Raw genomic sequence first — 27840 nt, 5'->3', positions numbered from 1 at the left:
GGCTGGGCGAGCTCTTCTCCTCCGGCGCCACTGACGACACTCCTCCTCGCCGCATCGCGTGGGTCACAGGGGCTGGGGTTGGGGGTGACCCCGAGCCGCCAGGCCCCGCCCCCAGGCCCCGCCCCCAAGCGGCGCCCATTCCCAGGGCTCGCCGGGCTCGCCCCGCCCTCTGCCCGCCCGTCCCACCGCCCCTCAGGCGAACCCAGCCCTGGGAGGCCAGTCGCGGTTCGGAGCTGCAGAGCTCGGCTGCTCACTGGGCCAGACCCGCTCTCCTTGAGACCCGCCCGCCCGGCTCGGCCATGGAGCCGGCCCCCGACCCTGAGGAGGCGCGCACGGTGCGCGAGGCGCTAGGCCGCTACGAGGCGGCGCTGGAGGGCGCGGTTCGCGCGCTGCACGAGGACATGCAGGGGCTGCAGCGCGGCATGGAGCAGCGCGTGGCCGAGGCGTTGCGCCTGGCCGGGCCGCTGGCGCGCACGGTGGCCGAGCTGCAGCGCGACAACCAGCGGCTGCAGACGCAACTCGAGCGCTTGACGCGCCAGGTGGAGGCGCTGGGCTTGGCGACCGGGCTGACCCCCGCGCCCGGCACGCCCAGCCCTCCGCCCGCCCCCGGCGTCCCAGACCGTGCGCCCCGCCTGGGCACCGCGCGCTTCGCCAGCCACGCCACCTTCTCGCTGTCCGGCCGCGGCCAGGTGAGCCTCGGGGAGCGCGGGCGTCTGTGCTCAGGCGCCGGGGAAGGGGGACCCCGCGACCCCCGCCGCCGCTAGGTCCGGAGTGCGTGCCGGTGCCGGGGCTGTCCCGCCACCCGCCGCTGCGACTCGGTTGTGGGGGTCCGGCCATCATTCGGAGAAACCGGCTTAGCCTGCCCTCTGCACCTGTCTCGGGCCCCTCCCTTCTTTGCAGGCGTGCCCTGTTCTGTTCCCCTCTCTCCACTGTGCCTTGGCACTAAGGGCTTGGGCGCTGAAGTGCTGCCCCTCTCTGTTCGACACTGCCCCGGGCCTGTGTCTTGGAATGGTCGGCAACCCTTCACCCCCCCCCCTCCATTCACGCGCTCCCCGCGTTGCCGCTTCACTGAACCCTGAAGGCTTGAGTTATTGATTAACCTGGATTGAGAACTCAAGCCCTTCTGTGTGTTGAGCAGAGGAGAATGCAGTCTGTTGGGGTGCAGCCGGGCATTTGGAAACTTGCAGGGGTAAATCCTTACCGTGAAAAGAAGAGACAGGGGAACCAGGGGGAAAGAGCCGTGGGCAGTCTAGATTTCTGGGGTCAGTGACCGGCCAGAGGCCCACACCGCGTGGGTGTGGGGCGGAGGCCGGTGTGGACCAGTCACTCCCCTGAGCGTGGGGCCTCCTGGAGTGGCAGGTTAGAATGTTCCCATGGTGTGTGCAGTGGCCCTTAGGTGGGATTTTCCACCCTGCCCAGGCATGTGCTCTGGGCTTGGGTTTCCAGGGTCTGGGTAGCCTGCACCTGCTGTCCCTCCTTGGTTCAATCCATCACACACGCAGAGTCCTTGTGTAAGCTGGGCTGCACCTCAAGGGACCAGGAGGAGGGGGATCAGATTAGCCCTTGCCCCTGGATGTCCCAGCCTGGGTGGGAGATGGCCCAGACCAAGCAGTAGCAGCAGTGCAGGCAGCCGGACAGCAGTCCCGTGCTAGTGGGCGTCTCAGGCCGGCTTTGTGCTGGAGGTTTAGGGTCTGCTGCTGCTAGTGCAGGGGCGGGTGTAGGGGGCTGTGCCTAGAGCCTCTAAGGGCCTGAAAGGACTCACTGACCAGAGGGACCCTGGTGGCTATGAGAGTGGAAGGGCGAGTTGTAAAGGCCCCCTGATGCTGGGCCAGGGAGTTGGGCTTTGCTTTGGGGTGGAGGTGGGGTTCTTAAACGTGCTGATGGCTGAGCCCCCGGGTGTCCCAGTGCTGTGTGAAGTGCCTGGAAATATGGATACGCTTAATTCTGTCCTACAAGCATCAACACTCCTTGGCCATGCTATAAAATCACCACTGTGAGCTCACACGTGCCTGATAAACTGTGTCATCGGCTGTTTCTGAGGTTTTATTTTAACACACATTTGCTACTCATCTGCATGTGGAGGCAGCTGTCCAAGTTTTAGAAAACTACTCTTGGAGTCACACATGAATACGTATATGTACACGAATCCACGCGTTCATGTGAGAGATGTCTCTTCAGTCGTCTAACATTTTTTCAGTGGGAATTGGCCAATGTGGGGTAAGCTAGTTCTCTGGGTTATGGGGATAGTGGGGCACTGGGCAGGGGACAGACAGGGTCCTCCTTGTATCCGACAAGCGCCCTCAAGGATGGATGGCAGGTTGGAGGGTGGCTGGAGATAGGGGGACTTAGTTGTGATGGTCCAAGAAGAGAGGACGGCCATAACAGGAGCAGCGCTGGGGAGCGGGAGAGCTGGGGTGCCTTGGACGGAGATCTCCAAGGGGGAATCATCAGGGTGAGATGGTCTTTGGATATGAGCAGGTGGGCAGAGAGCAAAGCCCTGCCGGGGGACTACTGGGGCACAGATCTGGTGGAGATGCCAGTTTCCGTCTGTGTTGTGCTGAGGGTGAGGGGCTGTGGGACATCCAGGTGAAGCTGTCCTGGAGCAGATGGAGTCACAGATCTGGTGGGCTGAGAGTAGCCGAGGCCAGAGGTTAGGGAGATATCAGGCCAGAGCTGGTGGTTGAAGCAAGATCAGGTGAGGCCTTCCAGGCAGCTGTGCAGGAGATGGTGCGTCAGGAGCCCTGGGCAGAGGCTGAGGAGCTGCCAGGGAGCTCAGAGGCTGTGGAAAGCCCACTCTTAGACATCGAGAGAGGGGACCCCTTCAGGAAGAAGAGATTGGGGGTCAGCAGGAATGCTGCAGCCCGCTGCAGGTTGAGGAGGGAGACACGGCTGGGGAGTAGGTTCTGGATTTCAGAAGGCCTGAGAGGAGGAGGGACAGCAGGCGTAGTTGAGCACTGCGGGTGGAGGACGCTCAAGGTGTCCAGTGGGGTCGGACGGACACTCTGCAGCCCCTGAGCACCAGCTCCCTGGGCCTGAGGCCGCTTCCCCCGCCCGACCAGAGGCACTGCTCCCCACTTCTCTTGCAGCCCACCTCTCAGGGGTGCGGGCACGGGCTCGCAGCCAGTTTCTGGCAGTGAGGGGTGCTGCACAGAGTTATCCACATGTTCTTGCTCGTGGGCTGTGCCTGGCAGCTTGTGATCGGACACTGGATTGTGAACAAGGAATCGGGGCTCCGGGGCAAGACTGGACAGTCACAGCTGGGTGCCGGGGCTGTCTGACCTCTCATACGCCTGTGTCTGTGCCCCCAGGGGGTCTGGGTGTGAGGGTCTCATCCACACACGAGAGCCAGTGCTGGTGGTGGTCAGGCATTGCGGGGGCTGGTGTTACACTGCCCCTCTGTAACCAGCAATGAGACTTAGAGACCCTTTGCTGAGACCCTTTTGTTTCCTTCTGATTCAATCGGGACTGCGGGGCTTGGAGGTGGGGCATAGTCAACCTATGTATATGCCTTGGGGTCAATGCAGAATGAGTTGATCTAGTAATCTGCTTCTGTGTGGGCAGACCTTGAGCTTGCTAGGCAGTGACTAGCAAGGGAGGCTCCGGGAGGAGCGAGAGGGTGGGAGAAATCAGGGAGGACTCCCTGTAGGAGGCCTGAGACCCTGGAGCAAACAAGAACTGCTTTTGTTGCATTTTCTGTGAGGCCTTGGGGACATCTCTCAGTTGGACCTCAGTTTCCTCGTCTCTAAGGGGGACTGGCCCTGCCCTGCTTTGCCCCTTGTGCTGCGCGGGCTGGGTGGCTATAACGGTGACATCAGCCATGTCGGCTTGTAAGCGTGTCCACGGAGCCACAGCGGGGGTCTGGCTAGTGGAGGGAGCTGGCTGGGGACCTTCAGTGGATGGTAGCAGCCTGAGGCCAGGCCTGGAAATGTCCCTCGGCTGAGCAGGAGCCACCAGGTCCCCATGTCAGAGGCAGTGGAGCCTCTCAGTAGTGACTGGCAGAAGCAGCATCGAGGTCTGACCGTGAAAGAAACCAGACTTGCTTTATCTGCCTTCCTTTCCCAGACACACTGTGTGATAAGAGTGCTAAATGCTTTGGGGAGAAGTTTGAAATGAGTCCTTAAAACCATGGTGTGAGCCGGGAGGAGGCAGAGGGTGGAGGAGGCAGAGGGTGGGGCAGCCGAGGTTGGGGCTCAGGCTGGGGCTCAGGCTGGGGACTCTGGCCGCACACACGTCGGGGGCTGTGCTGGGCACACAGACGCTCCCCTGTCCATGCACGAGCCCGCGTGGGGTCTGGCAGCACCAGGGATGCCCAAACTAAGATTCCTGCACTCACAGCAGTGTATGCAAACTTCCCCAGGGAGAGGGTCGCCAAACTCGGACTTACCCATCCCCAGTCTCTCTTCCTGACATTCCCAGGTCTGGGCTCCCTCCTGGAAGCCTCCCCCTTCTTAAAACAAAGCCCAGAGCTTGGAGGTGCTCAAGCCAGCTCCCCAGGACCCATCCCGTCCTCTGGGCTCTCCAGTGATTTTATCTTGGCCCCAGCACACAGAGGTCCCCTCCCCTGGTTTCCTTTCCTGTTGCTGAAGGGAAGGAAGGCGCTGGGGGCCCTGTGGGTGGGCTTGGGGACCACGGCCCAGCCCAGCTCTGTGGTTTGAGGCTCAGGTTGCGCTGGGGTGGTTACCCCACTCTCCCCACCCCACTCCCTGGGCCTCACAAGTTTGTCTTGAGTTGTCCTTCCTGCTCTTGGAAGGCATGAGTGCTTTGTGGACAGAGAAACCCCAACCTGACTCTGCTTCTGCCTCTAGTCATGGCGTAAGGTTAGGGGTGACCCCCAAGCTTGTGTGGTGGGTTGGAGGGTGGTCTCTGAATAGCCCTTTGGTCTGAGGCGTGGGTAGAGCCCCTTCCTTAGGTGAGCAGGAGTTCCAGTCCTGGAGTGGGGAGGGGGGAGGGAGGGGCAGGGGGAACCTGGGACTCCAGCCTCCCAGCATGACTCAGCCCCCATCCCCTTTCCCTCCTGCTTTGCTGGAGACCCCTTGGCAGGAATCCACCTGGTCCAGAACCTACTTTCTGTCTGATTGTGGCTTCTGGTCCCCTGGGGCATCCTGTGGGGTGAGGAGCCTGCAACGTGCAGGGGCAGGCGTCCCCCAGAGAGACCCACATTCCTGGGAAAATGGTTTCACCATCAGCCCATCCCTCCAGGCCCCTGTGTAGACCTGCGGAACCTGTCGGACCAGAGTATGGGGGGGTGGGGGGGGACATGCCCCCAGAGCTGAGAGCCTGGTGACAGGTGGGGTCCGGGATTCAGGATAGACTGGCTCTTTCTCCTCCCTCTGCTGAGCTGGCTTCAGGTTAGGCTCGTTGTGGCTCTAGGGGTGCCCTCCACACTCTGAGGCACAAGGAGATGCCCCCCCAACTTCTCCACTGTTCCTGCCAGTGAGCCTAGCCCCTCCCGCTCTGTCCTTCTGAATTGGAAGTTGAAGGGTCACCTCCTCTCCAAGCCCAGTCTCTCCTCGGGCTCAAGTCCCATCCTCTCCTTTCTCCCCAGGGTCCCAACCTCTCCGAGGGTCCCTCCCCCTGCTGGAGCCTTTCTCTCAGCCTGTAAACGTTGTCCTACCTCTTCCATCAAGGAGAGTCCCTCAGAGCTCTTCCCCTCGCCTCATGGCTGCAGTTCCCACCAACCCCACCCCCCCAGGTCACGTCAGCCAGGCCCAAAGCCCCTGCCTAGAAGAGGTGTGATGTCTCCCCCTCCTCCACATTCACTTACTCCCTGCAAACCTTGGAATCCCTTTTGCCCTCCACTCCTTCACTGCCCCATCTCTCCTCCCTGGGTCCCTACCCAGGACTAGGGAGGTACCTGGCCATCTGTGTACCCCTTCCATGCCACTGTCTCACTGGCTTCTGAAGGATGTTCCTAAAACCCAGAACTGATGACCTTCAGTTCCTTCTTGTCCAAGGAGTCATGTCCAAGTTCTCCCAGCTGGCACCTTGGACTGTGTGGTGCTTCTCTAGCCACTGGATCTGAATGCTTTGTACCTTGATGTCTCTGGCAGACACTAGTCTCTCTGCGGGGCATGGCTTCCACTCCTGGTCTGCCTGGCTCACTCCAGGCTGGCTCAGCCCCACTGCTTCTGGGAGGCTCTCTCTGACCCCCTGGGCTGGATGAAGTCTGTCTCAGGCATGCGCCCTCATGCTAGCCTTTCGCCGCCTGCTCAAGGTGCTGGCTCCCCCGCCAGACTGATTCCCCCATGGATGGGTAGGGTGGCATGGATGAGCCGTCAGGGGTCAGGGATGGGCTTTTGTCATTTGGGAACCTAGCAGACAAGGGGACCCATCTGGAGATGTGCGGCCATCTAAGGAGAGGTATGGCCAACCTCTCAAGCCACCCATTGTGGGCTCTTGGTAGAGCCCCTTATAGGCGTCTGCCCCTGTACCCTTCTTGCCAGGCACACCCACCATCCTCACAGATACTCTGAGCCCTCCACCTTCCTTCACTGTGAGAAAGGCAGGGCCAAGGTTGAGGAGAATGTCCCTCCTGGCCACATCTCAGCTGCTGCTCACTGTGTAACCTTGGACAGCACACATCCCCTTTCTGAGCCCTCGGGTCCCATCTGTAAAATGGGTGTGGTAGCACCTACCTGGGAGGACAGAGCATGTTGGTTTAAGTGGCATGGCCAGAAAAGGGGTTCAAGTGGTAGATGCTTTTTTAGCCTACTCCCTTATCTCAAACAGGGAAACTGAGACCCAGGAGGGGTTACCCTGGGGCCGGTGGCACAGCCAGGATGGCGGGTTCCCCTGCTGGCCCTTGGTCTGGGCTCTCTCTCTGCACGACACTCCCCACTGCTGCAGCCCAGAGGGGATGGAGGGGCCTCAAGGAGCCAGTCAGGCCCCAGTACTCTGGACATCCAGGCAAATCTTGTGACCCTACATCCGATGGAAAGGCTTCACCATTGGGCTCCAAGGCCCATTGTTGGCCCAGAAAGACCGTGTGTCGCTGGGTTAGGCTGCTCCCACACAGGCAGCCCCTGGCATGAGCAGGGGCCAGGCTCTCCCAGCCCCCGTCACCCCGTCCAGCCTTAGGGAGGGGTAGGGCCACCTTGAACAGTCCTTTGGAACTCTGTCTTGACTTTTGTCCCTAGCATCTTGGGGGTCTGGAATGTGTCCAGTGGAGCCATTTGCCTCCAGGATCTCGGGGGCTCAACTGCTGGGGCTGAGTCCCCCTAGCCTCCTGGGTGACCCTGGCCCATCACCATACCTCCTGGGGTCTGTCTCTCTCAAAAGCATTTGCCCTGCTCGAACCAGGGGTAGCTTTGGGAAGTGATTTCGGGGTGGGCAGCTGGCCCCGGCTGACTGGGCCTCCGCGGTGTTTGTCTCTCTGTAGAATGTGGATCACCATGACGAAGCCAGCGAGGCGGAGATGAGGAGAACCTCAAACTCGTACATCGTGGAGAACGGGCACCAGCCTGGGGCAGGTGGGGGCTGATGGCCCAGGAGGGCTGGCTGGAGGAATACCCGCAGGGACTGGGGAATTGTCCAAGCACTGAGCAGGGTAGAGAGTGGACTGACAGGCAACTATTTCTTGAACTCTCTATTAGGGAAAGTTGGAGCAGGCATCACCTCTGGTTGGAGCAGTGAGACTTCCCCAGTAGGGGGAGATCAGGGAGGCAGGAGTGGTCAGGGAGGCCTTCCTGGAGGAGGTGAGAGGAGTGTTCACAGAGGCTGGAGTCCTCCTGGGTGGTTCTGAGGCCCCTGTCAATGCCATGGCTGAAACCCCCCGACCCCTGCTGGTCACCTGTTTCAGGTCCGGGTGATGGGCCCCCCGAAGCCGCCCAAACCATCCCAACACCAGAGCCCTTCAAGCCTCGCCCTGCGAGCCTCTCCTTGCGGCAGCCTCACCAGCCAGTCACGGCCATCACACGAGTCTCCGAGAAGTTCTCTGGGGAGACTTCAGCCACAGCTCTCTCGCCCACGTCTGCTGCCATCCTGGGGGGCCTCAGCTCAAGCCCCAGCGCGGCCACCACATCCTGGACTCCCAGTCCCAGTGGTAGGAGCAGGAGACCATGACCTCAAAATGGGAGGGAGGGCAGGGGCTGGGGGTGGTTTGCAAGAGACTCAGAAATCCTGGGGCCGGGCCCTACCCGCTCTGCCTGTCACTGCCACCCCCGTCCCCAGCTCGCCTGCTCCATCAGATGGGGCCCATCTTTCCCGGCTCCTCTCCCAGAGATGCTGTGAAGTAGCCTCATCCTGCGGGGTATGACCATGGCTTTTACTGCAGATCAAGGCTGTGGTTAGAAGGTGGCCGCCTACCCTGCACACTTTGTGTGTAACAGACCTGGCGTGGTCCCCCTGGGGCTGTCTTGGACCTGTGATCAGGCCCCAGTGGTGTGTCCTGGGGTCGGGCTGTGTGGATTTCCAGAATGAGGGCTTGGTAACATGGTGTCTACTGGATATGCAGCACAGGAGGCCCTGGGCTCTGTGCTCTCAAATGCAGTGAGGAGTACTTTAAAGGACCTCTTTTATGTCATTGCTCTATGTTCCAACATCCTTTCTCCTCAACTGTTGGCCCAGGCAGGGTCAGCTTAGCCCAGAGGTCCTGCCAGTGCCCAGAGTGATGCTGGGTGAATAGCTCAGGGCGGGGTCAAAGGATGGGAGGCAGGCAGTGGTGGCCCTCCCCAAGGCCAGGGTTTGTTATTTCTCTCCCTCCCTTTGTCCCGCAGAGAAGAACTCTTCCCTCCCACGGTCTTTGTCCAGCTCTGGCTATGGGGGGGTGACGGCCAGCAGGAACGATAACAGGTGAGTCAGGGCCCCTGTTCCCGGTGGCAGGGTCGTCACTCCCCAGGAAGTGTCTGGGCTTGGCCTTGGACCCAGGCTACCCCGGCCCCTGCACGGAGCTCCCAGTGCCAACCCCAGGAGGAGGCACCTTCCTTGGCTTGGTGCCTCTGGAGAACTAAGGCAGCAGTGTCGCTGAGTGGGGTTTGAGAGGAGAAATGAGGCAGCGAAGCTTGGTAGAGAGTTTTGTTTGGAACAATACGGCGGAGGGCTGGCTTTTTTAAGGATCCTTCAAAGCAAGTCTGTCCAAAGATTGGAGAGAGTTTCTCAGTCCCCACAGGATGGATCTTCAGCCATCCTGGCTAGGCTCCCTCTGAGCTGGGGGCTTCCTGCTTGTGGACTGAGGAGTTACCTGGAGAGGCCCTTACCCTGGGGGAGGCCTGTGAGGGGGTTCCCTGTGTTACAGGCTGCCTCCTGGCCTCTGGTTGTCCCCATGCGCTGCCCCTAGGCCCTCTGAACTGTGATCGGAGCTGGGTGTTGGGTGGGGGCTGGCTTGGCTTTTTTCTCCCCCTCTTAATAATAAAAGGAGAATTGTGACTTTCTGACAAACTGTTTTGGGGAGAAACAGAGGGGATCTTATTTAGTGGTGGCGAGGAGGGGGCCTGATCCTGGTGGGGCTGGTTCTGGGTGCTTGTCCTGCCAGGAGGACGCCCCCGCCCACCCCAGGCATTGACACCTGCCGAGGGGCGATTATGTGCAGAGAGGGGGCCCACTGCTGGCCAGGCCGGCCTCAGACAGCAGCTCAGTTCCAAAAACCTGCGGAACCGGTTGGGGGCTGGAACAGGGGTGCTTCCTCTCTGCCTGTAGCCCCACAGCTGCCTCATTTCACATTCAGTGGGGTGGAGGCCCGGGGCCTGTGCGAGCTAGTGATGGCCAGATCTGTGCTCCTGACTCGGTGGTCTCTCCTCAGCCCACCTCGGGTGACGCCACCCCAGTCGCCCCCCTCCACACAGCCGCCAGCCACGACTCAGGCCCATCGGCAGGGGGAGCGTCGCCGGGAGCTGGTGCGGTCGCAGACGCTGCCCCGCACCTCGGGGGCACAGGCCCGGAAGGCATTGTTTGAGAAATGGGAGCAGGACACAGGAGCCGGCAAGTATGGATGCTCTTAGCACCCTCCCAGACCAGTCTGGGCCCCCAAAGAAAGCCTGAGCCCACACTGGGGTCAGGCAGGCAGGCAGAGCAAAGCTGGCCCTGTCCTGTTCCCCCGAGGGCAGTTCCCCAAGATGTGACCTCTCAGGCAAGACATAGGTCAGGGCTGGCTACAGGGCCGGCTGAGGGGCAGGTGGCTCCAGTTGTGGGGAGGGAGGCTGTGATGAGACCCCAGCCCCTCTCCCACATTCCCAGAGGGAACTCCAGGCACCCTCACACCCACATCCCTCATCCAACTGGACAGGTTAGTTTCCAGGCATGACTGGGGAGACCAGAGGGCAGTCACTGGGATTCCCAGCAGAAGCTGGAGGTGACACAGTGTTACCCCAGTACCACTGGCTCCCTGTCACACTACACCGCCTGCCCCATTAGAAACAGGGCCACCTTTGCATGTTTATCCAGCCCTCCTGTCAGTGAGTGGTATTGATTCCTGTTACGTTTAGGATTGGCCCAGGCCTATGAGACAATGACCCCCCAGTCCTGGCTCCCAAGGCTCTGACTCTGGTGAGGGCGACAGACCCAGGAAGTGTCCCACTGACCCAGACAACCTGATCTTGGCCGATAAAGAGTGTCTTTGGGGCCTAGAATAGGAAACCATGAGGGAGGGCGGCCTGGGAAGGAGCTCAGAGGAGGGGTGGGATGGAGGCGAGGAGGGTTTTCCAAGCAGAGGGCAGGGGCATGGGCCATGTGGGCTCAGGTCCTCTGCCGCAGGATCACCAGTGTGGGAAGTACACAGGGGGCCTGGAGGCTGGAAGGGGGCTGGTCCTGCCGGACCCCATCACTGGACGCAGTGCAGCTGGGACACGGGGCGCACACCTGGACGTGGGCGTGGGGCTGGGAGGTTGCCTGCCGACAGAGCATCTCTCTGGGTGAGCAGAGCTGGTGGGGCACTTTCCCGGAGCAGATGGCAGCTGAGAGGCAGCCCCCTGGCCCCCAGCCCCCAGCAGGCCTGCCCTCTCTCCACAGGGGGAAGGGCGAGACCCGGGCAAAGCTGAAGCGCTCACAGAGCTTCGGAGTGGCCAGCGCCAGCAGCATCAAGCAGATTCTGCTCGAGTGGTGTCGCAGCAAAACCATCGGCTACCAGGTGAGGCAGGCTGGCCCGGCTGTTGGGTCCCCTCCAGAGGCTGCAGTGGGCATCACCCGCCTACCCTGCTCTTGTTCCCTGAGCCGGACAGCAATCCCAGGCTGGGGCAGAGGGATAGGAGCAACAGAGGGTCAAGAAACTGTGTCCTCCCGATAGGTCTCCAGCCGCCTGCAGCCAGTGCTTAGAGTCCCGGGAGTCCCATCCCTGGGCCTGAGCAGACTGTCCAATACCTCCAATGGGGTGAGGTCGGCAGCTGTGGCTTGTTGCTGAGCTGGGTGGATGGTGGGCCTGGGGAGGGTGTGGGAGAACCTGTTTATGGGCTTGAATCAGGTAGGGGAGCTGAGGCAGGTGCCGTCACCCCCACTCACCTCCCTGCCTTGGCGTCACAGCACGTGGACCTGCAGAACTTCTCCTCCAGCTGGAGTGACGGGATGGCCTTCTGCGCCCTGGTGCACTCCTTCTTCCCCGACGCCTTTGATTACAGCGCCCTGAGCCCCACGCAGCGGCGGCAGAACTTTGAGCTGGCCTTCACCATGGCCGAGTGAGTATGGCCAGGCCGCTGGTGGCCAGCCCCGCCCGGTCCCCAAGCCTGAGTTCTGCCCCATGTCGAGCATGGGGGTGGGCAGGATCCGAGGCAGAGCCAAGAGCCTTGAGGCCATCCAGCCCGTCGCCCGCACAGGTGGGAAGACTGTGGCCCAGAGCGGGGATTTGCCCAGGCCACCCAGCACTCGGTGGTACTGCTCTCCTTTTCTCGTGCTCCCACCTCTGGTGTGCAGTCTGTGAGACCAGCCACAGACAGAATGTGAGGGGCGGTGGGACAGGGTCCCCCAGAGCGCTGTTGGTGGCTTGAGCCAGCCCCAGCTGCAGATCACAGGAAATTGAATAATAGCTGCCTGGGGGACGTTTTAACTTCTCCTGTCGGTAGATTTTGCTTCCCTAAATGTCATTGCAGTGTTTAATGTGAAATTGCCTACCTTCTTAAGCCCCGCTCATAGGGAGAAAATTGGGTGGGAGGTGATTCCCGGGTCAGGAGGAGCTTGGGGAGGTTGGGATTTGGTTATCAGCTAACAGCAACCCCCAGGGCATCCCGGGAGCGGCAGTCAGGGCTGTGGCCAGGGTGCCTTCCAGCTGTGCAGGCAAGGAGAGTTCAACAAAGGGATTCCTTACATGAGTGTGGGCGGGAGCAAGGCTCCAGCAAGGTGTGAGCCCTGAGCAGCCCAGTGCCCCCGGGTTGGGAAGAACTCTGTGGGGAGGGCTGGCTGATGGGAGCTGTGCTTCTGGGCGGTGGATGCTACCGGCTCACAGTGACCTGGCAGGAAGGGAGCTGCGGGAATAAATACTCTGCCCTCACCGTCCTCCTGCCCTCACCCTCCTCCTGCCCTCACCCTCCTCCTGCCCTCACACCTGGACCTCCGGTGGGCTAAACACAGAAGGGCGGGGTTCCTCCCCAGGGAAGGCACGGGGCAGAGATGAGGGTGCTGAGGGCTGCCTGGTGCTGAGCTTCGTGGAATTAGGGGAAGGAAGGTCAGAGGGCAGGAAGGCCTCCCCAGACCTGAGTTTCCCAGAGGGGACAGTTATCATCCTCTCCGCCCTTTGTGCCTGGTGGAGTGAGCCTCTGCAGTCCGTGTGTGCCTGACCCGTTTTGTGTCTTGTTTGCGTTGCCGGTGCCTGTGTCCAGAAGGTGTTCTTCTGTGCTGGTTGAATTGGAGGAGCCCTACCCACTGAGGAGCTGGTCACTGCCCAGAAGCATAGCTCCCTTGCCTGCCCTCCTCAGTCCATTCCAGCCCCCATCCCAGCCCGACCCCTGGCCCCAGACCCGGCCAGGGAAGAAGTCGGAGCTGACAGGGTCCAGCCATGTGCTCAGTGCCGCAGGTCCCGCTCTGGGGACAGAACGGAGACCCTGGCTCTGAGCTCCCTGGCCTGAGCCATCGGAGTACCAGTATTGCCCCCGTGGTGTTGTCTCGGATGACGTGCGTGGACTCTCGGCCCCCTTGGGGTCATAGGAACTCCTTGTATACTTTAAAAGCCTTCTCTTTCTTGGCTGCCTGGGATTAGCTGTCATCCTAATTGCAGAAACAGCTTTGGACGGAGTGTGTTACACGACTGGATCCAGACGACGGCGAAGCAGAGCCAAGTGTAGTGGCATGATGTTGGGGAGGGGGCCCAGCTGCTTGGAAGCTTAGACAGGGTGACTGTCAGGGTGTGCGGGGCCAGGACTCTGACGTGGGCACCCCAGGACCCCCCACCGCTGGGTGAGGCCGCGCTCGGCTGCCAGCGTTTTTCTCTATCAAGTCCAGTGGGCCCCGCAGTGCCGGCTCATGCCCTGGCTGCCTTGGTCACCCACAGCCCTGGACCAGAGAGAAGGTGGCGGCCCTGCATCCCAGCTCACAGGGAACACAGCTTCCCTTGGCAGCCAGAGCCAGGGCGGTTCGTGGCTGTGCCTTCCCAGCACGACGTTTGAGCTCCAAACAGATGTTTCTTCTATTCCCGAGGGTGGGGCAGTGGGGGAGCCTGCTCCAAGATTTTGCCTCCCTCCTCCCCAGAGCAAACAGTGGGGTAAAAACTTGGCCCTTCCTCCCCCATGGCCTGAGCCTGCTCCCGGCTAGGGAGGGGAGGATGGTCTGGAGGCCCCTGAGATGGGGTCGTGTTTTGTGCTGACTGCGAGAGGGCCGGGGTGGGGGCGCCCCGGGCAGGCCTGTGTGGGAGTCTGGGAAGGTGCCTCCCTCGTGAGTCATCCGGGAGATTGGCTCACAGGTTTGGGGGACGGCTGGGAAGGTGGGCCCGCCTGCCCGAGGCCTCTTGGGAGGACGGCAGCTTGGCACACCTAGTTTCTTGGACAATAAGCTGGTTGGAAAAGCTGGAAAGAAAGCATAGGGACACTTCCATGAGGATACTGGCTACCAGTGTCTTAACAGATGCTCATTAGTTTTGCCAGCAAAAGGCAAGCGGACACGGGGGGCTGTTAGAAGCCGTCCAGAGTTACACAGGCAGCAGGACAGAGCTGAGAGAAGGGCAGTCTGTAAACAGGCAGAGTCGGGTGACCGGAGCCCGGGCTCTGATGAAGGCACAGCCTTTGGGAAGGAAAAGAGGACATGGACAGGGCCCCCAAACACTGGATCCACCTCCCATCAGGAAGGAGATGTTTCCAGACTCTTCTGTGAGCAAGGGCCTTAAAAGCCCAGAGATGAATCTGGAGCCTGTGAGGTGGGAGTGGTTTGGGCTGCCCCTTCTCCCAACAATTGACCGTCACAAGCATTCCCGGGGCCTCCTCTGTGTGAGTGATGCGGTGTTGACAGCGAAGTGAGCTCCCCGCGTTGGACAGGTGTTCAGGACTTGGAAAGCAGGAGGACCAGCCCCTGTTCTGGGTGCTTAACCCTCTGAACCCTTCTCCCCACACCTCCGGGCGGAGTGTGGGCCCGGGGCCGGCCGTGCTGCTGAGGCTCCCGCTGGCCGCGCGGGGGATGTGTTCTGCTCTCCTGTTACGGCCGAGCAGAAGGAGCTTCCAGGCTATTTGTAGTGCCCATGTGTCTCTAAAACCAGAGAGGAGGCTGGAGTCCGAGCCCAGGCGTCCCAGTCTGCATGTAGAGAAGGCTTAAGACAAATAAAAATAGCCCCTCAAACACCTCCTCCATCTGCCTTACAGGCCAGCCCGTAGATCACAATAGCCATGGTAGGAGGACACCCTCCAAACCTCTTTTAACCCCAGACGAGGTGGGACTAAGAAAATTCATTGAGAATTGCTAGTAGGCAGATGCTAACGCTGGTTCTCGCTGTGCTGTGACACTGAAGTAACTTGTACTTTCTACTTTGGCTGTGATTCCATGTCATGTGAACTATTTGAAACAAATTCGTATTTTCACAAAAGCAGTTTTGTTTTCCTTTAAAAGGCCATGGGGGCCTCTGATGCTTGAAGACAGAAAGGTTTTCTATAAAAGTCAGTGCTCATCATCATTCTCCCTTTCCCACCTCCTGTCTCAGGAGCCGCGTCCGCAGCTTCTAGGAGTCTTGTCGCTACCATCAGAGGTGGTTGGGGTGGGTGGGGACCGGATGGCTATGGCTCGGTCCCCTGGTTGCGTGCCGGGGAAGCCAGCACCTTGCGCATGGCTTCCTGTCCGGAGTCAGGCCTCAGCACCCATCCTGACCGCCACCCTGCACAGGGGCAGGGATGTCATTCCTGGGAGGGTCAGTGTGGCCTCTAGAATGAAGAAGGGGGTCAGCCCGTTCTCCCTGCACAAGTTGGACAACACCTGGTATGTGCTAGTGATTCTGGGTGCCCTCCATGAAGAGGGCTGGAGAGAAACCAGAACCAGCTCAGAGGAGAGGGTCCCAGGTACCCTTTGGAGGCGCAATGAAGGAACCAGGGAAAGATGGGGATCTAAAGATTCTCTTCCAACAGGACTCTTTCGTGGGCAAAAAAAATTAGACTGAGTACAGCCTCGTGGGGCCAATAGGTTAGAAGTACCAAGAGGCAAAACAGCATAAGAAATATGAGGGGAACATCCCTGTGGCCAGAGCCACCTGCAGAGGGATTCGAGCTGTCCTTGGAGGAAATGAGGACCCCTTCCCTGGACCTGGAAGTGAGCATGGCTGGTGCAGGGCCTCCACTGTCCAGCTGGGCAGGGGTCGGGGTTTGGAAGGTGGGATCTCAGTTCTTATCCACGGCTGCGGGTTAGGGTTCTGATGCTGCCCTCGCGTCCTGGGGAGACTGCTGAGGCCACTGGTGTCGTGCTGATACCCTGTGCATTTGTGCAGAGCTGTTTACACACACCTAGGATCCTCTGACAGCAGCCCTGGGAGGGAGGGAGGGAGGGAGCTCTCCTTGTGCTGCAGGTGAGGAGAAGGGCAGCAGGTGCTATGTGATAGCATCTCAAGAGGTGAACCCAGGCCCCCGGCCACTCCAGGAACTCAGATTTTCAATCCTCGACTATCGACAAAGCATCTTTGCATGTGCACCCTTATCAGAGCTCCGACTTCCCTGACCCTGAGCCCTGCCCTGGCCCATCCTGGGAGCAAGGGTGCCTGCTCATTGGGCCAGAACCACTCGCAACCCCACGAAGCCACTGGATTCCCTTACCAGACCGAGGGGGAGGCGGCAGTGGGTTCCAGGACAGATGTCTCCATTTCGCCCTGACATTTGGTTTCTGATAAGAGGCCTGGCGTCAGGCCAGCACCACAGAACAGGGCCCCATGCTAGTGTTACAGGGAGCCGGTGGGGCCTGGTAGGAAGTGCTTGGGGTACAAGGCACCTGACAATACACCAGCTCCCACCAAGAACCAGCCCGCCGGGAGGGGGAGCAGAGGTGGGAGTTGGATTAAGCAATGGGCAGAGCCAGGATCTGAACCCAGCTCGTTAGCCTTCCAATTCGGGGCTCCTCTCTGATGACCCACTCTGCTTCTGAGAATGATGTGTGATCATAAAAACAGCAGCAGTGATCATGTCTAACGCTTACTGAGCTCTTTCTACATGCCGGACACCATTCCAGCTGGCTTGCATGGTTTGCTCCCTCATCCTCACACCACCTTGTGAAGTGGCTGCTATCTCAGATGGGGAAACTGAGGCCCCAAGAAGTTGTGTGTTGCCCAAATCGTATCACTAAGAAGGATGCAGCTGGGGCATGAACCCTGACACTCACACACTTACTGATACAGAGGGAAAATCCGAGGGACCCTAGTATTACACACAGCTGTCGAAGGAAGGACACTGAGGATTGGACCAAGTGCGATCATTTTGGGCCTTTTGATTTGGCCTGATAAGGTCAGACCGGCCACATCTGGCGCCGGTGGGGAGTGGCGGGGTTGGGGGGAGCGCTGCTCAGCACTGCCGAGGATCCCCGCTGTTACTTCCCGGTGCAGCACTGAGATGCTGAGATGCTGAGATGCTCAGTGCTGTGTCCCTTAAGGGAGATGCTCATCTCTCCGCTTCCTCGAAACCTTCAGTCCCCCCTCCCAGCTAGGACCGGTGGAGGGAACAGCTCTTTTTCCAGCTCAGTGAAAGCCCCCAGTTTCTACGCACATCTACACCAGTGGGCCAGAAATTAAACCAGTATTCTCCCAGAGCGTGAGGCCCAGGGCCCAGGGCCGGCTGGCACAAGATGATTTTAAGCAATTTTTAAAACTCTGAGTTGTGACACTTGAGTGGATAATAAAGTCAATTTTGTAGCTCATGACCAGTATTTAAAAAAAAAAAAAGAGGTGGAGAGAGAAATAAAGATGAAATATAGAGAATATATGAATAATATAGAGTATTTTTGTGAAACTTTATTTCCACATATATGTATGTGTGTGCTGAATCATGATGATGAAAAATCTCTGTGGGTCATGGTGAAAAAAACGTTAAAAACACTGTTTTAGGAGGCATGTGGGTGAATTTACTTTTTTATTCATTTTCCATTCATTTTTATAGTCTGTGCTGATTTTCCATATACTGCTGGTAGAGTTTTTTTAGTGAAATTTAATTTCGAAACTAAATTTTTATTAATAAAATTAAACTAAATTAAGTTAAACTAAATGAATAAAATTTAATTTTTTAGTGGAGAACTTAATGTAGTAAAAGTTCAAAGTGATATTGAATTTCATTGAAAATTTGAAGTAGGTCTAGTTATGGAAAAATACAAGTTGTGAGGGTGGTTTTGGATGTGGGATTTGGGGGAACACTGTGTTAGATGAAGTTAACTCCAAAAGCTCTTCTGGGGTTATGTGAATTCCCTTCTGGGGGTTCCAGGCTGAGTTATGTTCTTTGCAGTGATGCTGGCAGATGGCGGGGGGGCCGGCGTTCTGATGGGGCTTCTGTGTTTCAGGAATCTGGCCAACTGTGAGCGCCTCATTGAGGTGGAAGACATGATGGTGATGGGCCGTAAGCCGGACCCCATGTGTGTCTTCACTTACGTCCAGTCGCTGTACAACCACCTGCGCCTCTTTGAATGAAGCCCCTTTGGGGCTGGAGAGCCGACCCCTGGAGGAGACGGTGGGGCCGCCTCTGTCCCCAAGTCAGGACGCCCCCCCCCCCCCGGAAGAGTTGCATTCTGGTGTGGGAGCGCCATTTGTTCTATGCCACATGACCGCGCTCCCCCACCTACCCAGCTGCGTTACTGATGGGAGGTACCACTCAGCTGCGCTCGGACTGCAGCCATCACAGCTCGAAGGAAAAGGAAGTATTACCAGAGAGAGAGAGAGAAATTGGTGCTAAGTCATTCTCTTCCTTAAAAAAATGCTTGCCTGTAGGTTCTGGAAGGCTGAATCGCAGTGTTCCCTCTGCTGAACTAGATCCATTGGCTTTACAGGGTTGCGTTGATTACCGAGTGTTTTGTTTTTTTTTTTTTTTTTTTAATCAAAATACCCAGAGTTTTCTACTTCCTCACACTATTGTAGGTTCTCTTCCTCCCTCTGGGCCACTGCCAGGAAACAGACGCTTAATCAGCAACTTGACAAAGACCGAAGTCTTGGGAAGAAGCCGTTTAATCACTCCCAGGTCCTGGGCAACAGATGACCTTTGAGTCACCTCGGCTCTCTGGGGAGATGGGAAGGCTCTCGCCTGGTCCCAGAGCGGTCCTGTCCTTCCCAGGAGGCCCCACAAGTGTTTGGCTAAGAATAGGCTCTCGGGAAGTTAACACTTCTAGGGAAGGACGGACAGGCCTTTGGTGCTGCAAGGTGGTTTCTATTCACAGCTTTTTTAGGAGTTTTGCTGCAGATATTTATAAAAAGTAACGCCATCTGTACCCACTGACCGTTTGTACATAAAAAGACGTGTCTCACTTCGCTTGGGATTTGTCGTTTCTGTTGGGAGATGGGGGACCTGGGAGTAAGAGATTTCGCACACATTCCGAATGAAAATCTACTTAAGTCCCCCCTTGACTATTTCTGTACCCAAATCACTGCCCAGAAAGTTGAAACTCACATTTTCTGTTTCTGTCTTTGCTGGTCAGCCACCCATCTCCATGTCATCGAAGGAGTGTGGACATAAAGTTCCCCCTCACAGATCTGTCCCCTGGATGTTGACTGACAGATCTGTGACCAGCAGTGGGGTGGTCCCGCACGTGGGGGAGCCCCTCGAGGGGCGCTGGTTTATTTTCACAGCTGTTTGGTGGTAGGCTTTTAGTAGAACATCTTTTTATTTTAATTTTTTTTGAAGTGTAGTTGATTTACAATGTTAGTTTCAGGTGTACAGCAAAGCGATTCAGCTATACATATACACACTTTTTTTTTCAGATTCTTTTCCATTATATGTTATTACAAGAAATTGAATATAGTTCCCTGTGCTCTACAGTAGGTCCTTGTTGTTTATTTATAGTAGAATATCTTGAGACTCTATAAAGCCACTGCCATTAGCTTATTCTTATTCAAGAAGCATTTTCTAATGGAGTTGGGTTTTAGCTATAAACTTGGAGAAGTTCCCTTTAAGGAGCTAATAGGCATCTTCAGCCCATGCAGTGGGTTCTAAACACCAGCATGTGTGTGCCTTCTCAGAGTCACCTGTGGTCCCTTGTGTTGGGGGACAGAGCTCTTCGGGGGGTATCGGGAGGAACACAGCAGAGCATGCCAGGTGGGTGAGCCATAGCGTAGTTTCGGCAGATTTGTTTGTTCAGGCTGCAGCCCTCGTTCAAGCCTTTGGATACTCCCACAGTGGGAACCACTCCCTTTCCAGCTCTCATCTCTCGGAGGCTCAGGAAAGGTGAGCTCTATTATTAGCAGAGACACAGCGCCTGGTCTTTTTTTCATACTGAAGCTTAGGGTTTCAAACCTAAAGCCAATTTGGGAACACAAGGGCTCTATCTATAAAAAGCCTGCCTATACATTACGAGTCCTCATGCGTGTTCAGTGGAACTCCCCTGAACTGCAGACGGGGGCTGCACCTCTGCACATAAAACAGCATGTCCTGCTGGATTTAGAAACTTCTCTTAAACTTGAGGGAGGGTGTCTGTCATGTCTCGCATTCAGAATAAACACAGACTAGATATTTTTAAAGTAGGTTCTGTGATGTTCTTATCTGTGTTTTGGGAGGAAGGGGGAGACCAGGGCTCATCAGCTTTAAGGGGTTTTAAAACTTGATTACCTCCAGGACTAAAGCCTGAGGCTTCCAAGGTGAGGGAGCGGGGCTGGATACAAGAGGGCTGCACAATCTCAAGACATTTGGAAACCATCCTTTTAGATCAGGCTTACACGACATTTCCCATTTGTGAAATTTGATTTTGAGTTGCCTACCATGGTACAAATGGTTTCATGTGGTTGGGTTTTTTTTTTTTTTCCATCTCTCTCCTGAGAATTATTTCTCAGCGCTGCTTATAAGATTCTCCTGCTTTTCCAGGTAGATTCCTTCACCTGGATTTGGTTAAAACTTATTGGGTCTGACCAAATTGGCTTGTGTGTTTCCCCAAAGTGAATGTGTTGCCGGAGCCAAGAGGGGTTTTGGCTTTTTCTGACAGCTGACGGAGATTTTTCAAGGCAAATGAGAGCTTATGAGCACTTTCTGAATATGATATTGTGTATGCTGGTTAGAGGAGAACGTTCAGGCCAGGTGTTTGGGGAACAGCCTGTGAAGGCCAATGAATTTCGCAAATGTGTCAGATGAAGTTCTCAGCTTTCACCGTTGCAGTGGTCAGTGCTCTGTAACTGGAGGAGACAAGCATGAGAGGACATTTTCTGCCATCCCTGGTCTGAGAGATGCCAGACAATTGGCTGGCAGGCTAAAAATGCTGATTGTGATGGTCGGTTTGCGGTGGGACCAGCTTGTTTCCTCTTTGTTTCCTAGCTACGCTTTCAGGACCCACACGATCCTCTGCTCTTGCTGAACGATGCATGTTCTTGGTAGGGTTATTTTCCATCTTGATCTCTCTTGCTTTTAAGATTTGGCTGAGGCTTGCTTTCAGAGCCTTTGATCTCTTATCTCGCAGGTCTTGGACTTGCTTTGACATCAAACAGCCCCCTATTGCCCTTTGAAAGAACACTCAGGCTTGCCTCCTCCCTAGAAAGCACCAAACAAGAAAAGGAGGGGGCCAAGAATGCTGCGCTCTCTGGGGCACCCAGGCAGCCTCTGTGGGAGGGAGACGGTCTGACCAGGTACAATAAAGAGCTGATGGAGGCTCTGAATCAGGGCAGGTGATATGGGTGCTAACACCTGACAGATGCCAAATAGTATTTGGGTGCATCTTGACTTTCTCCCCTGGTCCCTTGAGTTGACCCACTGCTGTCACACAGGCAGGGGCAAAATCTGTATGTTTTACAAACCCAGTTTTTAATCATTCACAGTTACAAGTGTCCTGAGTGTGTTTGATGTCTCCGTAGAGGTGCATTGTTGGACCCCCCCCTTCCTGACATCTTTGACCCAAACTCTCAGGTTCCCCCTACCTGTTAGTCTCCATCATAGCTTCCTTTCTCTCCATCCATTGCTCCCCTGTGCTGTGTCTTATGCTCTGTGCTCTGTCTTCTACATCAGGGGTTCATAACCCAGGGCTGGCGTGGCTTTGGAAGTCTGGATGTCCAAATTGAATGTTTTATACTCCCTTTTCCCTCTAAAACTGGTTCCTTCTCCAATGTTTGCTACCTCGGCAAATAGCGACATAACCACTACCCTTCATCCATGCCAGGGACCTGAAAGTCACCTTGTACCTGGCCATCGTGGACCGACTGTCCTTTCATGCATCGTGAACCAAGCATTTGCAAAACCCTCGCCCGTGAAGCCTCAAGATTTCTACTGAGTCCTGGAGCATCAGAGCTGTTAGTTTTCCCCAAGGTTTTATTCTGAAAACCCTCAAATTCACAGAAAATTGAAAGGAGAGTTCAGTGAACATTGTGTGTGCCTTTGCCTTGACAACAGTCTGCCATGTTTGTGTCCTGTCTCTCTCCGTTTCTCTGAGCCACTTGGAAGTAAGGTACCGACATCCTGACACTCAGCCCTAGATCCTTCAGCAGGTATCTCGTGAGAATAAGAACATTCTCCCACATAAGCACAGTATGTTAGCACGCCCAGGAAATCGAACATTTATTCACCTCATGTACAGACTACATTCAAATTTCCCTGTTTCCACGTGTCTTTTATGGCTGTTAAAGAATTTTCAAACTCCAGGTTCCAATCAGAGTTCACACACTGCATGTGATGGTTATGTCTCTTTAATCTCTTTTCATCTAGAATGGTCTCTCCACTTTTTGTTTACTATTTTTCACCTAACTCTTTTGAAGAGCCCAGGCCGGATGCCTCAGACTGTTCCCCATTCCGCTCTTGCTGGTCACCTCCTGAGGAGATTCAGGTGAAACGTGTTTGGCACCAATACAGCCCAGGTGATGGGTATCCTGTGGCGCCCATCAGGAGAACAGGCGGCAGGTTTGCCCACTGTGGGCCACGGGAGGGTTGGTGGCATGGTGAAGGGGCTCCAGCAGACCTCTCCCCTGCCGTCTCTCCCCCGGTAATTAGTTAGAAATCTGTGAGTGATGTTCTTGAGACCATGTGCGTATCCCATGTCAGTGTCCCGTCCCTCGACACTTTTAGGATTATTAACTGATGATTTTTGCCTGATTCTGTGATTAGACAGGAGCTGAAAAGGGTGCTTTTTTAAAAATTGTTTTTAAGTTACTTTTTGTTTGTTTTTTTGGAGGGAGGTAATTAGGTTTATTTGCTTATTTATGTGTTTATTTAATGGAGGTGCTGGGGGTTGAACCCAGGACCTCATGCATGGAAACACGTGATTAGAACAATTACCTCCTAAGCCGGCTTCCAGGCCTCCATTCATGGCCTTCTCTAACCCATCCTCTGTGCAGGGCCACCAGGGAGATCTTCCAGTGCAAATCTGACTGCATCACCACCTCCACTGAATGGATTCCTGTCACCCGTAAGATAAGCGATTCCTCATCAGGGCATTGAAGACCACCTAACCTGGCTCCAACTCTCACCTTTACCTTTGTCCCCCACTGTTCACCTGAATCCTTCATGTTCAGAGCTCACTCTAAACATCACCTTCTCTGGGAGGCCTTCATGGACGGCCCTCCACCATCTCTGTTCCCAGAGCGCCATAAACTTACTCTGTCCTCTCACTCACCACTCTTGTCACTGAACTGTAAGCACCAGGAGGTCAGAGAGCGGGCCTGGCTCCCTACTGGGTGCCCATGACCTAACAAGAGCCTGACACACAGTAGGTGCTTCATGAGTATTTTTTGAATAGATGCTCTGTGCCAGGCGAGCACAGGAGGAATGGGCTGAATGAATTGGCTGTTCTGGGCGCCTCGGCCCCGGCCCAAGTTTCTGAAGGTTAAGGGCTTCCTTTCAGAATGAATCAGGTGCCGCTGCGTCTCCTTCCAGCGGGACGTGCTAACCCAGCATTGCTTCAGTTCCAATCGCAGGAGACTCCTGACCGGCAGCGGGCAGAGCAGAGTCAGGTGTTTGTTTGTGGAGCAGATGTTGCTAAATGGAGGCGAAGGGAACAGGCTGTCACTGAGCTTCTCCAGGCTTGAACTGGAACCACCATGGGTTAAGAGGTTCAGATTTCAGCCCCCAGAGGGCAGCATCCCTGCCTTGGATGAGGAATGGGAATTAGTGTCATGGAGAGTCCACTGGGAAGGTTTCCTTCCCTTGGGTCATTAGCAGAGCCTGGAAAGAAAGAAAATCACTTTCGGTTAGAACGGATGAGTGCTGAGAACACCGCGGGGATCTGCTGCACTGGTCAGAAAGCAAAGCGGGGTGGGGGACGGGGTGGGAAAGCAGACCATGGCCAACCACCCCCCCACCCCGCCTCCATACCTCCCTGAATGACCCCCAGGGCAGCACCTTCCGGTGACTGAAACCCCGCCTGCAGCAGAGTACAGCATCAGATCCGTCCTAGTGAGGCGAAGCAAATTGCATTAACCACATGGCACATGGCAGAATCACAGAGCAAACCACTGCCAAGTTTATGCATGGATTCCCTGGGGGGCAGAAAGAGGGCTGTGTGCTCATCCCCCTTCCCCCTGCCATCCCAGCCTTGGACAGACTTTGTAAACAGTAGGTGCTCAGGGAGGCTCTGTTGATTGGACTGGGATAGATCATCTGCCCACATGTTGACACCACTCCGCTGTCCCGGTTCCCATCGCATTGCACGTTGGCAACTTTGGGGGACGCCAGGCCACTTTATCCCTCTATTAAAGGCTTGGATGGAACTGAAGCAGGTCTGCAAAGGGGAAGCTGATTCACAAGGGTCTTGCCTCCCACTGTGGCTTTCCCTCCGCCCTCCGCCCCCCGCTTCCCGGAGCAGAGCTGGGCTCTAAGCACAACCAGGCCCACCCCCCGAGAGGCACTGATTCTCCAGAGAAAAACTCAAGGTTCTGTCCAGAACTGTGTCCCCTACCCTGTCACTGCAGTTTTCGTCTGGGCCTAGGAATCTCATTCCAAAGGAGATCTGTTTGTTTCTTTCTGTTACTTTATCCTCAGGCTTACGCTACCCAAGGAGAGTGACTAAGGGGAAACAGAATATTTTCAGCCAGGGGCCATCACAGTTGCTGTATCAAGTATCTTTTGGGGCAGTGGATTTCATGACAGGTGTGTTTTTATTCGGGAAAAATAATGCACTTAATTTAGAGGGATGGACTTCCCTTCCAAGAACATGCCCTCCCTCTCTCCCCTGCCCCCCTTCCACCTTCCAGTATCGCCTACAGTGATGGCAACCACCGTGTTTAGCCTGGAGAGACCACACCACCATAAACCAGAAGACCCCCCTTCTAGTCCATACTTTAAATGACTATGTAAACTCATGGAGCCATAGTTTTCTCCTCTTTCAGGTGAGCATCAGTTCTGCACCACCAGCGTGGAAGGGATGGGGAGGGGGGATTAGTGAGATGATCTTGAGAGGACAGCGGTCCTCACTGGGACAGCAAGATGTGAATGGTGCCCTGTGTTGGTCTCAGCCCTCTTTCAGGCCAGAGACCTGAAGGACAAGGCACAGAGTGGAAAGGGGACTGGGTTGGGGTGTTTTCTGAAATTGCCCTTGCCCTATGATTGGGTATTTTTTCCTTTATTTTAAAAAAAAATTGATTTCAGTAAAACAAAACCTACATCCTTTAAAAAACTATTTTATCAACGTAATACATGTATGTAGATTAAAAAGTCAAATGGTACTAAAAGACACACTGAAAAGCCCTAGCCCTTTCCCCGCCCACACCCTCACCCCCTCTTGCTCCCCAGAAGGACCCATCCTTACAGTTATTTATTCTATTTCCCTTTGTATTTATCGCTCTATTTCTAATTGACATTGTTTCACTCTTCTCTCTCGATTTTCCCTTTGAATACATCCCTTGACCTCCCACAATGGGAGGTAAGAATGTGCTTCTTCCACACCATGACCCCATTACTTTCTCCCAGTCAGTCCCCCCACTCTCCCAACGTGGTCACATCACAATTTTTGGTCAAAGCAATGGTCACTGTTCACTTGGTTATGACTGTGCAAATAGTGTTCAACTCAGATTTCTCCCCAACCAAATTCTTATCTTCTTCCCCAAACCTGCTGTGGTGGTTTTAAAACATGTTCACAAATCCTTGGACTCTCCTTGCATCAAGAGAGGAAACTGATCCCCTGCCTACTTGAATATGGTGACTTGATTCTAAGGAGTAGAATGTAGCTGCAGAGATGCTGTGCTGCCTCTGATGCTGGGTCATAAAAGGCGATGTGGCTTCCCTCTCTGTTGTGGGACACACCCTGTGGAGCTCTGGGAAACCATGTAAGGAGTCCAGCTCTTCTGAAGCCACCATGATGGAGAGAGCATGTCGAGACACCACGGTGGGAGACAGAGAGAGGGAGAAAGAGAGAGAGAAAGGGACAGAGACCATGAAGATACGGATGTCTGAAGAGCCCCACCTGGTCCGTCCTCCAGCTATCCTAATCTTCTAGTCCAACCAGCAAGTCAGACATGTGCAGCTGAGCCCAGTCAACCCCCAAAACCACGAGAGCTAATAATAAATAGACGATGGTGGTTGTTTTATGCCACTAAGTTGGGATTGGTTCAACAAGGGGTAACAGGGTCATTGCTTCAACTTCGGTCTCCTCATCTCATTTGACTGCCCCTTCATCTTTCCAGTTGCTCAGACCAAAAATCTTGGGGCCACTCTTGACTTCTTCTTTCACACCTCACATCTGTTATGTCAAGAAATATTTTGGCTCTGCCTTCCAAGTGTACCCAGAGTCCACTCACTTCTTAACACCTCCAATCCTGGTCCAAGCCACCATCAATCCTCTTGGGCCATCATGATTGGATCACTGTACTAGCCTTCTAACTGCAATAACATCTCTTTTTTTCTATTTTCTGGGGGGGGAGGGAGGTAATTAGATTTATTTATTTTTTTTTAATGGAGGTACTGGGGATTGAACCCAGGACCTCATGCATGCTAAGCACACGCTCTACCACTGAGCTATACCCTCACCCTGCAATAGCATCTTACTTCTACCTTTCTCCCTGCTATAGTTTATTCTTCACACATCAGGCAGAAGTTTCCTGCTAACATGTGAGTCAGATCACAAAACCCTGCGGCAGTGCCCATCTCACTCAAAGTCCTCACAGTAGTCTGCAGAGCCTTCACATCCTGGTCCCTCTTATCTCTCTGACATCATCCCCCAGTCTTCTTCTCCCCCTAATTCTGCTCCGGCTCCACTCTTCTTGCTAGTCCTCAGATGCACTAGGCTCATTTCTATTTTAAACCCTTTACATGAGTCGTTCTTTTATTTTATTTCCAGAACTAATCATTACTTTTTGTTTTTTATTTGCTTAGCATTCCATATACCAATCACTAATTTTTTCCCCAAGTGCATCAGCATTTCTGGATACTATTTTCTATGTCCTCAAACGTGTCCTTTTCTTTATTCCTTGAGTGCCTCCCTTCTGGTCCCCTCTCTATGTCATCCTGGCATTTCCTTTCACTGCCTTCCTGTATTGAATCCCATGAATTCTAGTTCCACAACTCCTTTCTTAATTTACTTTCCCATTTGGTTGGCACACATCCTGCAGTAGCTGTTTCAGAAAAGATACATGTGTGAGGTAAAATTTAAATCCTTGCATGTTTGAAATGTTTTATTCTACTTTTATACTTCATTGATCATCCAGTTACAAGTCTTCCAGGCTGAAAATCATTCTCACACAGGAGTTCAAAGGAACTGCTCCATTATTTTCTAACATCTTTGTGGCTATTTAGACGTCTAACGCCATTCTGATTTTCTGTACTTTTTTTTTTTTTTCTGGAAGCTTTGAAAATCTTTTCCTTATTCAGGGTCTTCTGAAATTTGTGCTGGCATATCTTGGTGCGAATCTTTATTCATGATGTCAGGCACTTAGTGGGACCTTTCAATCTGGAGATTCATGTCCTTCAGTTCTGGAAAATGGTATTGTTTTTGCTAGAACCTCCTTCCTCCCGTTTCTCTTTTCCCCTGTTCTCTCTTGAATTCCTACTAGTTGGAAATTGGACTTCCTGGACTGGTCCTCATTCTTATCTTTCCTCAATTATTATTATTTTTAAACCTCTTGAACTCTTATTCTACATTACCTCTCGAACTTTCTTTTAAGTATTTTCTTCTTACTCTCCTTTTTAAATATTTCCAAAATCTCATTCTTGTTTTCTCATTAATTCCCTTAAAAATAACATCCTACTCTTCTTTAATGACTATAGCATCTTATTTTATTTCTCTGAAGGAATTATTTAAAGAACTTTTATTTTTTCACATTTTTTTCCTGCTCCCATCAGCTCTGTTTCCTCTAGATTCCTTTCTCCTACTTGTTTGGGTCCCTGTCTTTCAAATATTTGATGATCCTGGGCTGCCCATTCTTGTCTAAACCCGATT

At 54.7% G+C, this 27840-nt stretch overlaps 1 protein-coding gene across 1 annotated transcript; it reads left to right on the top strand.

The window, feature by feature from the left end:
- The first annotated feature begins 201 nt into the window (after positions 1-201).
- Positions 202-18819, top strand: SMTNL2 (smoothelin like 2). Its single transcript, XM_031469513.2, has 8 exons — positions 202-689; positions 7379-7469; positions 7799-8041; positions 8715-8790; positions 9737-9919; positions 10942-11059; positions 11449-11600; positions 17857-18819. The coding sequence occupies exons 1-8, from the start codon at positions 300-302 to the stop codon at positions 17981-17983; spliced, it is 1380 nt and encodes a 459-aa protein (XP_031325373.2). The 5' UTR covers positions 202-299; the 3' UTR covers positions 17984-18819.
- Positions 18820-27840: the final 9021 nt, after the last annotated feature.

This window comes from Camelus dromedarius, chromosome 16, assembly GCF_036321535.1.
Source record: "Camelus dromedarius isolate mCamDro1 chromosome 16, mCamDro1.pat, whole genome shotgun sequence".
NCBI lineage: Eukaryota > Metazoa > Chordata > Mammalia > Artiodactyla > Camelidae > Camelus > Camelus dromedarius.
Note: the sequence above shows the minus strand (reverse complement) of the source record. Positions and strands in the feature narration are given on the sequence as shown.

Coding starts and splice junctions, on each gene's coding strand:
- SMTNL2 (XM_031469513.2), top strand. CDS start 300: ATGGAGCCGGCCCCCGACCCTGAGGAGGCGCGCACGGTGCGCGAGGCG. Junction 8,791..9,736: donor GCCAGCAGGAACGATAACAG/GTGAGTCAGGGC, acceptor GTCTCTCCTCAG/CCCACCTCGGGTGACGCCAC. Junction 11,060..11,448: donor GCAAAACCATCGGCTACCAG/GTGAGGCAGGCT, acceptor TTGGCGTCACAG/CACGTGGACCTGCAGAACTT.